The sequence below is a fragment of the Gallinula chloropus genome (assembly GCF_964237585.1).
Source record: "Gallinula chloropus genome assembly, chromosome: 3".
Lineage (NCBI taxonomy): Eukaryota > Metazoa > Chordata > Aves > Gruiformes > Rallidae > Gallinula > Gallinula chloropus.
Genome location: NC_140087.1, coordinates 117,916,234 through 117,929,134, shown reverse-complemented (window position 1 = coordinate 117,929,134; position 12,901 = coordinate 117,916,234). Strand labels below are relative to the sequence as shown.

At 41.7% G+C, this 12,901-nt stretch overlaps 1 protein-coding gene across 1 annotated transcript; it reads left to right on the top strand.

The window, feature by feature from the left end:
- Nucleotides 1-5,191: 5,191 nt before the first annotated feature.
- LOC311189306 (cytochrome P450 2K4-like) lies at nucleotides 5,192-12,791 on the top strand (the record flags this gene model as incomplete). Its single annotated transcript, XM_084260941.1, has 9 exons — nucleotides 5,192-5,377; nucleotides 6,614-6,776; nucleotides 8,090-8,239; nucleotides 8,464-8,624; nucleotides 9,257-9,430; nucleotides 10,470-10,611; nucleotides 10,782-10,966; nucleotides 12,206-12,347; nucleotides 12,531-12,791. 9 exons carry the CDS (start codon nucleotides 5,192-5,194, stop codon nucleotides 12,716-12,718), a joined length of 1,491 nt encoding a protein of 496 aa, XP_084117067.1. The 3' UTR covers nucleotides 12,719-12,791.
- Nucleotides 12,792-12,901: the final 110 nt, after the last annotated feature.

Genomic DNA, 12,901 nt, shown 5'->3' with positions numbered 1-12,901 from the left:
ACTAAGTGGCAATATGAGTATCAGGAATCTTTGTTAATATGTTTATTGAAAGAGAGAAGAAAGTGAAATGGTGAAAAATTTTATTATTGGCATAGATTTATTTAGACTGTTTCAAGGACACAAGGGAATTGAGTTGGAGTTATGAAAAACAGGTCATTACCTAATGTCTTATTATGTCCAACAGCACTAAGTGGATAGTAGCACTGATAATGCAAGTAGATATAAACTGTACTAAATGTTAGCTCCAAGAAAAAGCGTTTAGGAATTGGTCAGAAAACAACTATGTTCAACCCACAGAAGACTCAGTGAAGAATTTCTGTGCGATGAGTTGCTGCCTCTGAAGTCACTGCCTCCTAAAACAAGAGAAAGAATAAAGAAGAAAATTGAAGCTAAATTATGGTAAATTAACTCCATCTGAGAAGTGATAATAATGGCTGCTCAATCAAGAGAAGCAAAAATTGAGATAGCTGAAGAAACTCTATGAGATGACAGCAGCTCGGAGCACTCACATCTCTGTGCCTTCTTATATGAGGTAACCAATTGAAAGGCAATGGATGTGAGATGAAAATCAGAAGGATCACAGTGCTTCTAAGGCAATATACAGGCACAGAAAGATACCACTTATGTCTCAGAAGGACAAGCAACAGTGGATGAACTTTCAATTTTTTTTAGATTATTCTCTTTGGTTGGTTATCTCCAAATTAGACAAATCTTTGAATACATAAAGTCAGTATAGCTTCTTTTGTACATAGTTAAAACTTCTGTGGAATATGTTACTGGACATTATATAGAGGTAGACTTAGAGAAGCTTAAAAAGTTTTGTGGAGAACCCGTTTATTTGTAAGGGAGGGAGCCAGATACTAACAGGGAAGGAAAGCAAGAAGTTAAATGAGACACAGAGTGGAGGATGAACTTTGAGGATGGGACTGAAAAGTAACTCAAAGTTAAAGTACAACTACTCCAAATTTGAAGCTCACAATGACCAGCATTTCTTTTCTTCTTCAAAAAAGACCGTCGAAGTTTTATCCACTCCAACAAATGCTGAACACTCCTTTTGTCTTACCCTTGTTTTCACCTTGTCTTGTTTTTATATTAAAAAAAAGCTTAAATAAGGGTTAGGGTTTTTTTTAAGTAAGTGAAAACACATTCAATATCAACATTTATTAAGCTGTGCATAAAAGATCTGAAAGACTTAAATAGCAACTGTGTGTAAATTTCAATTTGAACTTAAACTCCACCATCAGGATGCTGTAAGCTCTTTCTTACGTTTCTGTCATTATTGAAAGAAATCTTAGCAGATTGTTCATATTTTTCAAACTCCTGGCATTTTGGAGGTTAGGTCAGCCATCCTTTACAAAAAGTTCCTCGTAGCCAGTCTTAATCAGAAAACCAATCTACATCTCTGTTAGGGTCAAACTGACAGAAGTCACTGGGATTGGTGGTTTTCTAACTAAAAATTTCAAGTTTAATGGTTTTAATGCAGTGAGATTTTTATTTTGTTTAGATTAAATACAGACAGTTTAAATTTTAATGAAGTGAAAAAAAGGAGTCAGACAAAGAAAAAAGTTTAATCTTCTTATTATTTCCTCTTATTTGCAATTATCTCTTATTTAAATTATCCAAAGGTCAAGTTTATTGACACTCAGCCCTTTTCCAAAACATCAGTAGATGATTATAACTTCAAAGACAGTCTTACAGATATTCAGTGCTACCTTTTTTAGAGTAACATCTTTGTATATCATTACTGAAATGTAATTTGTGTAATTTAAATTTCTTTTAAAGCTATTTACCTGACATTTGCCTATAAAATTTATTTTATTATATGTATTCGAATCTGTTGCTGATTAAAAGTGTGAATTAAATGATCAGATGGTCAGCTGTATTTGATATTTCTTGGGGACACACATCCTTCTTTCTCTCCCACTGGTACCAATCTGTTAACTAAGTGTGTATGGTGTGGCTCTTGCCAAAAGAAAGCTCTTCCTCTTCTTGACAAGCCTCCTGCAGAAGTTCACCTTTCATCCTCCCTTAGGGGTTTCCATCTCAGACCTCTTCCCCTCCACTGGGTTTTCCATCCACCCAAAGCCTTACAATGTCTACACTATACCACCTTCCTAGTGAAGATGTCCCTGCTTACTGCAGTGGGGCCCGACTAGCTGACCTCTAAAGGTCCCTTCCAACCTTACACATTCTATGATTCTATGATTCCTAGAGCTTTTCTCAGTTGTATTTCTGATGCCAAAACACAAAATTCTTACATTCAGTACAAAATATATTAATAGTCCACTGCCACATCTTGTCACAAAGCAAACAGGTCAGGGTTCAGTCTGTGGTGCTGCACTGATCACACACCCATACAAAGACACTTTTTCTTCCCTGACCTCCAAGGCAGACCTCCAAATACAGACAGACACACACAAAGATACACACAAATACTAGTACAACCTACTGCAAGAAAATAATAGGTAGCATCTCAACTAAGAACTACAGTGCAAGCATGTTGAAGAGTACCAGAGGAAATCCTATACTTGGAACTAAGAACTAATTTACTTCAGAATAACTTATATATCAATGATATCCATTAAACTCTTAAAACAACCCAAAATTTCCCATTTTAGAATCACACTGTCTCTAGCATCATCAAAGACACAAAGATGTTTTCTTTATTATGGGTGCCATAGCTAATGTGACCAGATCCCCTAATTTTCCATCAAGATGTCTGCACCTGCTTTGGGTATTTTTTTCTTGAGGTCATGTTAGATGAGGAGAATTGGGTCGGTGTAAAGATTTACTCTTGCTCTGCTGAGTCTTGCTTACTGATATGACTAAATACCACAAGAATTATCTCCTGTTCCTGAAAGGATCTGGCCAAGTTCTCCTCATGCATCATGTAAAACACCATAGAGCAGCAAAGCATTTGACTATCATAAACTTAACAAACACTGTAGAAACAACACATCTGGTTTAAAACCTGCCTGTCAGAACTTGGAGGAGACACAAATATTTGCCCAAAGCAGGAGCTTGAATCTCCACTTCAAAATAACGCCCAGGAAAATTGTTCCCAAGCAGGAGAGAAACACTCACAGCCTGTCACTGATGCCTGTGACAATTTCACTCTAGTCAGCTCAATCACTACCTGCCAGCACTGCAGGAACCAGAGATCTGGTTGAAATCAGTGGGACTGAGAAGGCAAGGACAATGGTATGAGAAGGATCACCTCCTTCTCCCACTGCATTTCAAAAGACACCCCTAGTTCCCAGTGTCCTTCCAATAACCCAGTCTTGTACAGGAAGGTAAACGCTGTGCTTGTTCTGAAACTCTGCACAGAGTTAAAACAGAGCCTGTTTCTTGGGAAACAACTTGGAATTGCTGCTTCCTTTCATAAATCAGGAGTCAGTATCTGACTCATTATTTGTTAATAGTTAAATCATAGATATATGTGGAAAGAATGACATTCTCAGTGACTTTTTACCTCCTTTGGGGAGGTGGAGTAGAAACAGGCCAACTGGTACACAGCTAGACATAGTGCCTGGACTTTTTCCAGGACACCTTTCAAGTAGGTGAAATGTCCTGGTCTTTCCTCCAGAGACCCCAGGGGCAGCAGCAGACTGAGGGCAAGCTGATACAAGGGCAGGCATGCTCTAGCTCCTCTTCCAGGCTTCCAGCCAGGTGACTATGGTCTTTTCCTCTAGATCTCCACACCCCCATCCCCCAGGGGTCTGACTCCTCTCCTATGCCTTTGGTGACATCTTCTGCAGGGATCTTGACCCTTTAAAGAGTCAAGAACACAGGGCTCAGCCTGGACATCACACAGCGTTCACATTCTTGCCTCAAGGTAATGTGCAGTTAGTTGTCTACACCTATATAAAGATTCCAAACACTGTTCTAAATGTTGCAGCCCAACTTCTGTGGTCAGTCTCAGTGAAAGTCCTGGATGGTTTCTACTCAATGGGTGCTTCTTTTAACTCTTCTTTCTCCACTGTTCACTCTCTAAGACTGTAAAACATATGAGTTAAACTGTACCTCAGCCCTCTTTCCTCGACCGAGTCCATCATTTCTCAACTTTCCCCTGAGCTTTGGTTCCTATTCAGAGATAATCATAGAAGCTCTTCTCTCCACCTTTCTTCCTGAAATGGTGTACAGCTGGATATCAAAGGCAACTGCCACAGATGAAGATACAGTCGCTACTGTCCAACTGGCTTTAGGTTGTCCTGTTTGAGCAGCACTACTGTGTCAAATGACTTCCAGAATTCCCTTGCAGCCTCAATCATTACATGAAAACCAGGAACATGTAAGACATACATTATCTGACCAGTTTCAGCTTCTGGTTTTGGAAGAGCAGTTACTCCTTGACCTTGTGTAGATCCAGGCCTGGAGGCTGGTGGGCCTGCCAGTGGCAGTGGAGTTGGAACATTATGATCCTTGGGGTCCCTTCCAACCCAGACCATTCTATGATTCAGTGATTCCATATTCACTTTAAAGGTAGTTGAGGCTATCAAATCTGAACAGACCTCATAAATTGGCCAGATAAATCTGACCCTGCATTTCCCTCTGTTTGAACTCCTGCTGTAACAAAGATGTGTGTGCCATGACAAATTATTCAGCTAGCTCAGAGGAGGTTAACACCCAGTTCTTCTTCTCTTAGTACTTCTGATCAATGCAGCTTTCCACTATAGGACCCACAGTACATCAAGGCTATAAACCCACATTCCAGTTACTCAAAAGGAATCTTCACAACTGTCTCAGATTTCCAGTCAGCAGAGCTTTTGCTCTTTTCAAGATCTGGCATCCACAGCATCTTCCATAAGGCGAGAAGGGAATGTGTGAGCAACCAGTGAAATCTCTTCTTTCTTGCCCTACCTCCTTCCAGTCTCACAGTTCAAGGTAATGTTTGAGTTACTGTTTTTAAATTGGACTTATGCCCACAGACATCTCTGCCAGTGCACAAGACTAGTTTAGACATGCTTGTTAAACAGTAACCAGCATAGGATAAAACGAGTGAATTCAATGGTTAAAGTGCCTGGAAGGAATTGTCCAAGGGTAAAACTCCAGACAGGGATCTCTACCACTTCTTAGAGGTGAAGTGTGCATCTGTGCATGTGTAGAATTTCCATTACTGCTTGAAACTCTTAACTTCTGACAGGACATTGCACACTTTTCATCTTCCTAGCTAAGCCTTTTCTGAAAGACAATGGATTGGGCCATCCTTGTTCCTGCAGGGTTACTGTTTATACTTATTGTCCTGCTGGTTCTGAAGAGACAACATGTCTGGAAGAGCCATGCAAAAGAAAACTTCCCACCAGGACCCAGACCTTTACCCATCGTTGGAAATCTGCACATCATGGATTTGAAGAGACCTTTCCTGACAATGCTAGAGGTAACTTATGTTGTTCCTTTCCTTAAAGCTCTCCAAGGCAGTCATTGACCTCCAAAAGGAGCACAAACTTTTCTTAGGACAGGCAGATGAAAATGCAGCAGAATTCATTATCTGCAGTAACTGCTCTTCCTATCACGTGATCCTGTTCAGTGCAGGGGAATTGACTTCCTGCTGCATCAAGAGTATTGACCTGTTTCTGTGGAACAAAGGCGATGCTGAGGTTCCTCAGACAAAAGTAACTAGAAGAAAGGGTCCCCATAGTTCCTACAGGAACTTCCACCAGGAACTGCTGAAATATTTAAGGAGGAGACCAGAACTTTCTGGAGGTGTGGTGACAGTGAAGATGTTCTTGATCCTCTCCTTTCATCCTTATCATGAAGGAGGAACTTCCCTGGTTTCCCAAAGCAGAGAACAAAGAAACTCTGTTTATTCTTTTGTATCTGGTGGCAGTAAGCTCCAGGACTTCAGGATGATGTGTGACAGTCAGTGTGTGATTTTGGGGGGTCCTCTCACTGTGTTACTCCTTAAAGCCATGAACAGCAGAATTAAGAGTTTCAGACAGGTCTTGTGCCCTGATGTACTACCACCTTGAAAACTGGTCCCCTTCTGAGTTGGGGAACAGTTACTACCTGTTCCCTGTTAGTTCTCACTACCTACAGAGTCTATGTAGTGGACACAGTTACCTCATAATGTAAAATTAAGCCATTCTTTACCTGCTTACCTGGATTTCATTCCCATGTGAGCCATGTAGTCTATCCCTGCCTGGTTGTGGATGCAGCTTTTGCATGTCATCACTAAAGGCATAATTCCAGACTATTTCAGAGTTGTTACTCATTATTCCAGCTGATTTGTACCTCCACAGACTTGTATACCAGGACCTGAACAAGTTTTGCTATGATTACTGAGAAACTTTCCATTTGTCTCTTCAAAGGAACACAGGGCCAAGCCTGGTCTGCTCTTCCTTTAGCCCCTCTAAAAGTCTGTGACTCAAATACCTAAAAAAGGATTACTGACCCCATTGTGATTCTTTTTTTCATAGAAGCTCCAACATTTGTATGACAAATTGACCACATTTTGGAGAGTGAAGGAAAAGCCACTGCCATGCAGGAAAGACATTAAACCTCTTGAAATAACAATTATTTTCAGCTTGCTGAAAATCACAGAAGCATGGAATGGTTTGAGTTGGAAGGGACCTTAAAGATCACCTTAATTTATTGTCTCCTTTCATTCTACCAGCTATCCAAAACCTATGGCCCAGTCTTCAGCATTCAGATGGGCCAAAGGAAAATAGTGGTGCTATCAGGATATGATGCAGTGAAGGAAGCTCTGGTGAACCAGGCAGATGCATTTTCAGGGAGACCTAAAATACCACTCATTGAAGAAACAACAAAAGGAAAAGGTGAGTGTGCTGTTCTGTTCCCCATAAGCCTGTCTTCTGCAAAGAAGAATGAGACTTTCTCTATGGAGAGAAGAATGCAGAATGTCTCATTTTGCTTTGCTAGGCATGTGAGACAATGGAAATGAGGAGAAAAATGAACAATGTGTGGTGATATTCACTGGGGATAATGAGAGATGAAAGTCCTAATTTACACATGCACTTTAGAGGTCTGAGTCTGCAGCTGAATCTTCCCTTAGAAGTGACGTGTTGAAGAGATGACATGGGGGCATCTCCTGATCTCACAAAAGCCACCCCTGTAGCCATACAGCTACCACCAGCAACAAAAGCTTTGCCACATAAACCAAATTCAAGCTGAGAAGTGTCTGCTACATCATCAGCCCTATATCCAAAAACTCCTTGTGAGACTGGTACTATTGAATGCTTACTTTAAAATTTCCAGTTCATTTTACACCTGAGAATAAATCTCTTTCTAAGAGAGAATAAAAAATATTTTAGTTTAGGCCTTCAGTTTATATTAGGCCTTCAGTTTGCTTCCTCAGAGAGAGTTCACTCTTGCTCTGAGTTCTGGTGCAGATTTCACCTTCCACAGATCCAGATCCCAGTCTTCTGATAACTATAAATAGTCATGGGATACATGGAAGTAGGGACATGAGAGATTGTAGTCTTCTGACAGGAAAGCAAGGGTGAGTCCACTTGTATCTTGTGACCAGCTCTGAGTAACCGATATATTGTTAAATGCCAACCCACCTGCAAATATTTTATTTCCTCATTAAGGACAGATATTTAAACAAGAGTCTAAGCAGGAATAAGAGAGCATGACAGGTACTAGGAGAGTAAATAGCAGCATCACCTTGACTGAAATTTATCTGTAGATGGTACTGAGAATTCTCTGCATCTTGTCTAGTGTGTAGGGGGATGGGATTAGCCCCATCAAAGTGGGGAGATTTTCCAGATGCCCATACTTGAGGTTTCATTTACTTTCTACAGTCTATATAACACAGGTGCTCTTGAGCAAGCATGCATCTCACAGGAAGGAGACATCTAAGATTAATGAGCACACTAATCATTCCAGGTGATGTCCCAGAGGCACAAATCCAACTCTCTATTCTAACCAAATTTAAACAAAATCCACATCAGACACCTCACACACTCAGAGCTTTCTCCTGATGCATCATTTCTGTCTTATTTCATTCTATGAAGGGACATAACCTGTCTTGCTTGAGAGCTTAACAGGTTTCCTGCTAGCACCCATCTTTACCAGGATTCAGGATAGATGAGGAATCTTTGCTCTTATGCTGAAATTTCTATTTCAGGAGTTATATTTTCACATGGAGAAAACTGGAAAGTGATGCGAAGGTTTACTCTTACAACCTTACGAGACTTTGGAATGGGCAAGAAGGCCATAGAGGATCGTGTTGTAGAAGAGTATGGGTGCCTGGCAAACACCATTGAGGCACAGAAAGGTAAGGGGAATCTTCCCTTCGTAACACTCTGATTTTCCTCAAGCCTCCTACAAAAATGCTAAGGCTCAAGGAAGTGTCTCTGAATTCTTTCAGAGATCTACCTTTCTCCAGCATTCATGCTCTGTGTCAATCATATGTCAAACTCCACTGAGCCTCTGCATGTTACCTTAATTAATTTTGGTAACTATTGACTTTGTTGTTTGCACCACCTTTTCCTAACCTAGGGAAGCCACTTGAGCTGACTCTGATGATGAATGCCGCTGTTGCTAATGTCATTGTATCCATATTGTTTGGAAAGCGTTTTGACTATGAAGATCCCACATTCAAAAGGCTTGTCTCATTGGTGAACCAAAACATCAGGATTTTTGGATCTCCATCCGTTTCGGTAATTCCCACTGTTTGAATATTACTCTTCAAAAGCACTGGTATACAGAGGTACCAGCAGAGTGGTACACACAGCACTCCAACATTGATCGTTGCATGACCTGAAGTAGCAGAGAGTGGACCACTGATGCAATTTATGGACTCTTCTCTTAGCAGCACAATCTGGGAAGTTATAATTTCCTCCTTTCATGAAGAACTGAACATGTAATATAATAGAAGAATTCTATCCCCTAGTAATAGAGGTTGGTCATTGTTCCCCATCACGCATTACAAACAACAAGGTAAAAATCAGGGTGGAAAAGCCTGTAACTGCCACTTCGTCTTGAGACTCCCAATTCCAACCAGTGTGGAGAGGGAAGACTAAGTTCTCTAGGAGTGGAGAGGTAGGAAATAGTGTCAAGGAGCTATGAAAAATGAAGGGATTTCTAGGCCATCATCAATTAGTGTGATTAATACTCAGTGTAAGAAGGAATAAATTTTAACCATTTTACACAGATGGTCAGCGAAGGAGGACAAATGAATATAAGGCTATGTACCATTTTCTCTAAGGGCTTTTCTTAATATACACTATTGAACTGTGGTGCACTTACTTAGCAATTGTTTTTTCCTCTTAACCATCTCTGCATCTTGCAGATATACAACACGTTCCCAGCCTTTGGATTCTTCCTGAAGAACTACAAAATTTTTATTCAGAATATGAAAGAAATCAATGCTTTTATCAAGGTTACATTCGTAGAACATCTCAAAGCCCTGGACAGAAATGACCAGAGGAGCTTCATTGACACTTTCCTTGTGAGACAACAAGAGGTAATTGAATCCTAGAAGCTTGTTCAAATCTCCTCACTTTCCTTTGAAGGATTGATTGATAGATAAACATTCTTCAGCAGAGATCTACTATGTGCAAAGGTTCTACCAAAACTTGTGGTCAGGTTAAAAGACTGTGCAGTCATTTCAGCTAGAAGATAAATTAATCACCTTTAATGTATCCCCAGTGATTTATCAGGAAAATCCAATGCACTGTTTCAACAAGCAAAACATGAGAACCTGTATTTACCTCTAGTTTAAAACCACTTCCTGTACTCCAACATTTCTGACTTCTTTTAAACTTACATCACCCTTTATGAAGAAACACCCAGGGAAAGTTCTAGGCCCAAGACTCTTTAGTACATATTTCTTGGTTTCAGCTGCCAGCTCACACAGGGTTTCACTTACCTGCTTCAAAGAAATTCTAGTTTTACAGTTCTTTTAAAAATGCATCAGTGTTTGTACCCAGCCCTCACATCTATGTGGTATCGACTCACAAAGTTTCATCCCAAGTCTGCTATAGCAAGAGTACATGTTGGTCTCTGTATTGCCGGGGAACACAAACCACCTTTCTAGGCTCTCTTTTGATGCTAGTAGCAGGCAAAAGCAATATCATCATGGGCCAAGTCTCCAATACCTCTTGAGTTCATATCAGGTCTGACAAAAAATTCACTTTTCTTCCTAACAAAATTCCTGCAAGATACTCTGCTCCATGACCCAGTGTGAGAAAATCTCTAAAGCAAACGATTGAATTACATGGGGAGCCCCTATGACTACTCGATTTTTTCCAAAATATTCTTGTAATCATTGACATTATCCAAGCTGAAAACCTTTGTTGATTTGAGTGAGTATTTTTGTGAGCAGCACAAGCCATCTGAAGACTTATCTTAGAATAAGTTTCTCAAAGCATCCCCTCAAAACCTTCTTAGCCTTTAGATGATACTCCTCCATGAGGGCTGCATATATAAATTATTACCCTGTTCTCCAATGAAAAAATGTCATCCTGAATCTTTAATCAGCTGATGTCGTTTCGTGTTTCCAGGAGAATGGAAAGGCCAATGGATATTTCGATAATGAAAACTTAGTTGAGGTTGTAAGAAATCTGTTTGTAGCTGGCATGGAGACCACATCCACCACTTTGCGCTGGGGCCTTCTGCTCATGATGAAATACCCTGAAATTCAGAGTAAGTGGAAAGTAGGCAATCAGCAGCTTCCTTCTCATCAGGTCACCTCAAATATGGCTTCACATTGAGCAACACTGAACAAAAAGTGACTTCTCCACATCCCCCCATTCCTAGCAGGAGAAAGAGACATTGGGTGGTCTAAGATTCTATGATCCCTGTTCTTTTCACAGAGAAAGTCCAAGAAGAGATAGAGCAAGTAATAGGGTCAAACCCCCCACGAATCGAGCATCGAACTCAAATGCCATATACAGATGCTGTTGTCCATGAAATTCAAAGGTTTGCAAATATCCTTCCATTAAGCTTGCCTCATGAGACTACTGCAGACGTGATCCTCAAAGGCTATTTCATTCCCAAGGTGAGGCATCTTCTACTTTTCTTCCCTCCACCCCCAATGTAACATGTCTTACTTTCAAGTCATGCTTCTGTCTGAGGCTACTTGTTCACACTGGAGTTCTCACAGCTAATTTGATAGGAACTCCCCTACTAAAGTGGGTTGAATGGTGGGTCCAAAGAGTTGTGGTAAATGGAGATAAATCCAGGTGGAGGCCGGTCACAAGTGGTGTTCCCCATGCCTCAGTCCTGGGTCCAATTCTGTTCAATGTCCTTATCAATGACCTGGATGAAGAAATTGAATGCTCCCTCAGTGAGTTTGCAGATGACACTAAACTGGGAGGAAGCGTCGATCTGCCTGAGGGTAGGGAAAAAGTCTTCAAAGGGATCTGAACAGGCTGGATCGATGGGCTGAGACCAATGTGATCAGATTCAACAAGGCCAAGGGCAGAGTCCTGCACTTGGGACATAACATCCCCATGCAGCGCTATAGGCTTGGAGAAGAGTGGCTAGAGAGCTGCCTGGAGGGGAAGGACCTGAGGTTGTTGGTTGACTGCTGACTGAATATGAGCCAGCAGTGTGCCCAGGTGGCTAGGAAGGCCAATGGCATCTTGGCTTGTATCAAAAATAACATGTCCAGCAGGTCCAGGGAAGTGATTGTGCCCCTGTACTCGCCATTGGTGAGGCTGCACCTCAAGTACTGGGTTCAGTTCTGGACCCCTCACCACAAGAAAGACATCAAGGTCTTGGAGCATGTTCAGAGAAGGGCAACCAGGCTGGTGAAGGGGCTGGAGAGCAAACAAGGAGCAGCTGAGGGAACTGGAGTTCTTTAGCCTGGAGAAGATAAGGCTGAGGGGAGGCCTACAATTACCTGAAAGTAAGGTGTAGAAAGATGGGTGTTGGTCACTCTTCCCAAGTGACAGGTGATAGGATGAGGGGGAATGGCCTTAAGCTGCACCAGGGCCGGTTCAGATCAGACATTAGGAAGAAGTTCTTCACTGAAAGGGTTATCAGGCATTGGAACAGGCTGCCCAGGGAGGTGGTTGAGTCACCAACCCTGGATGTATTTAAGACAGGTAGATGAGCTCAAAGATATGGTTTAGTAGAGGATGGGAAGGGTTGGACTTGATGATCTCAAAGGTCTTTTCCAACCTAGTGATTCTGTGATTCTGTGATTCTGATTTGAACCCCAACACTTACCGTCACTCTGATGGTGACAGCAAAACCATCCTCAGTGCAATAACTGCTCTGCCTTCATTTGCAGGGAACCTACATCATCCCCTTGCTTGCCTCTGTCTTGCGAGACAAATCCCAGTGGGAGAAACCAGACATCTTCTACCCTGAGAATTTCCTCGACTCTGAGGGGAAGTTTGTAAAGAAAGAAGCTTTCATGCCTTTTTCAGCAGGTATCTTGCATTTTGGATTTAGGGGTCCGAGGGAAATTGGACATCTAATACTCCTTTCTCATTAGTGTTGGCCTCACAAACTCTGTCCAGAGCTCTCCTCTCCTACCCTCTCCTCTCCCCTGACTACAGCTCAAGAAGCAGCTCTCACTGACTCTCTTATGGCCATTCTGCATTTTGTTCCAGGGCGGAGGATCTGTGCTGGAGAGACTCTTGCCAAAATGGAGCTCTTCCTCTTCTTCACCAGCCTCCTGCAGAGGTTCACCTTCCAGCCTCCCCCTGGAGTTTCCATCTCAGATCTGGACATTTCTCCCTCCGTTGGGATCACTGTCCCCCCAGTGACTCATGAGGTCTGCGCAGTGCCACGTTCCTAGGGCTTTTCTTAGTTGTTTCCTTTTCCTGAAACACCCAGATGAAATATCAATGTCTCTAGTCCCAAGTGAGAAGTTTGGCACTTCTTAATCCAGCTGGAGATTGTTTAGCACAAGTGCACCTTGGCTGATAGCTGGAGGTGTCTCGCCCACCACTACAGCAGTCCTGACTTCCAGCCACTCCTT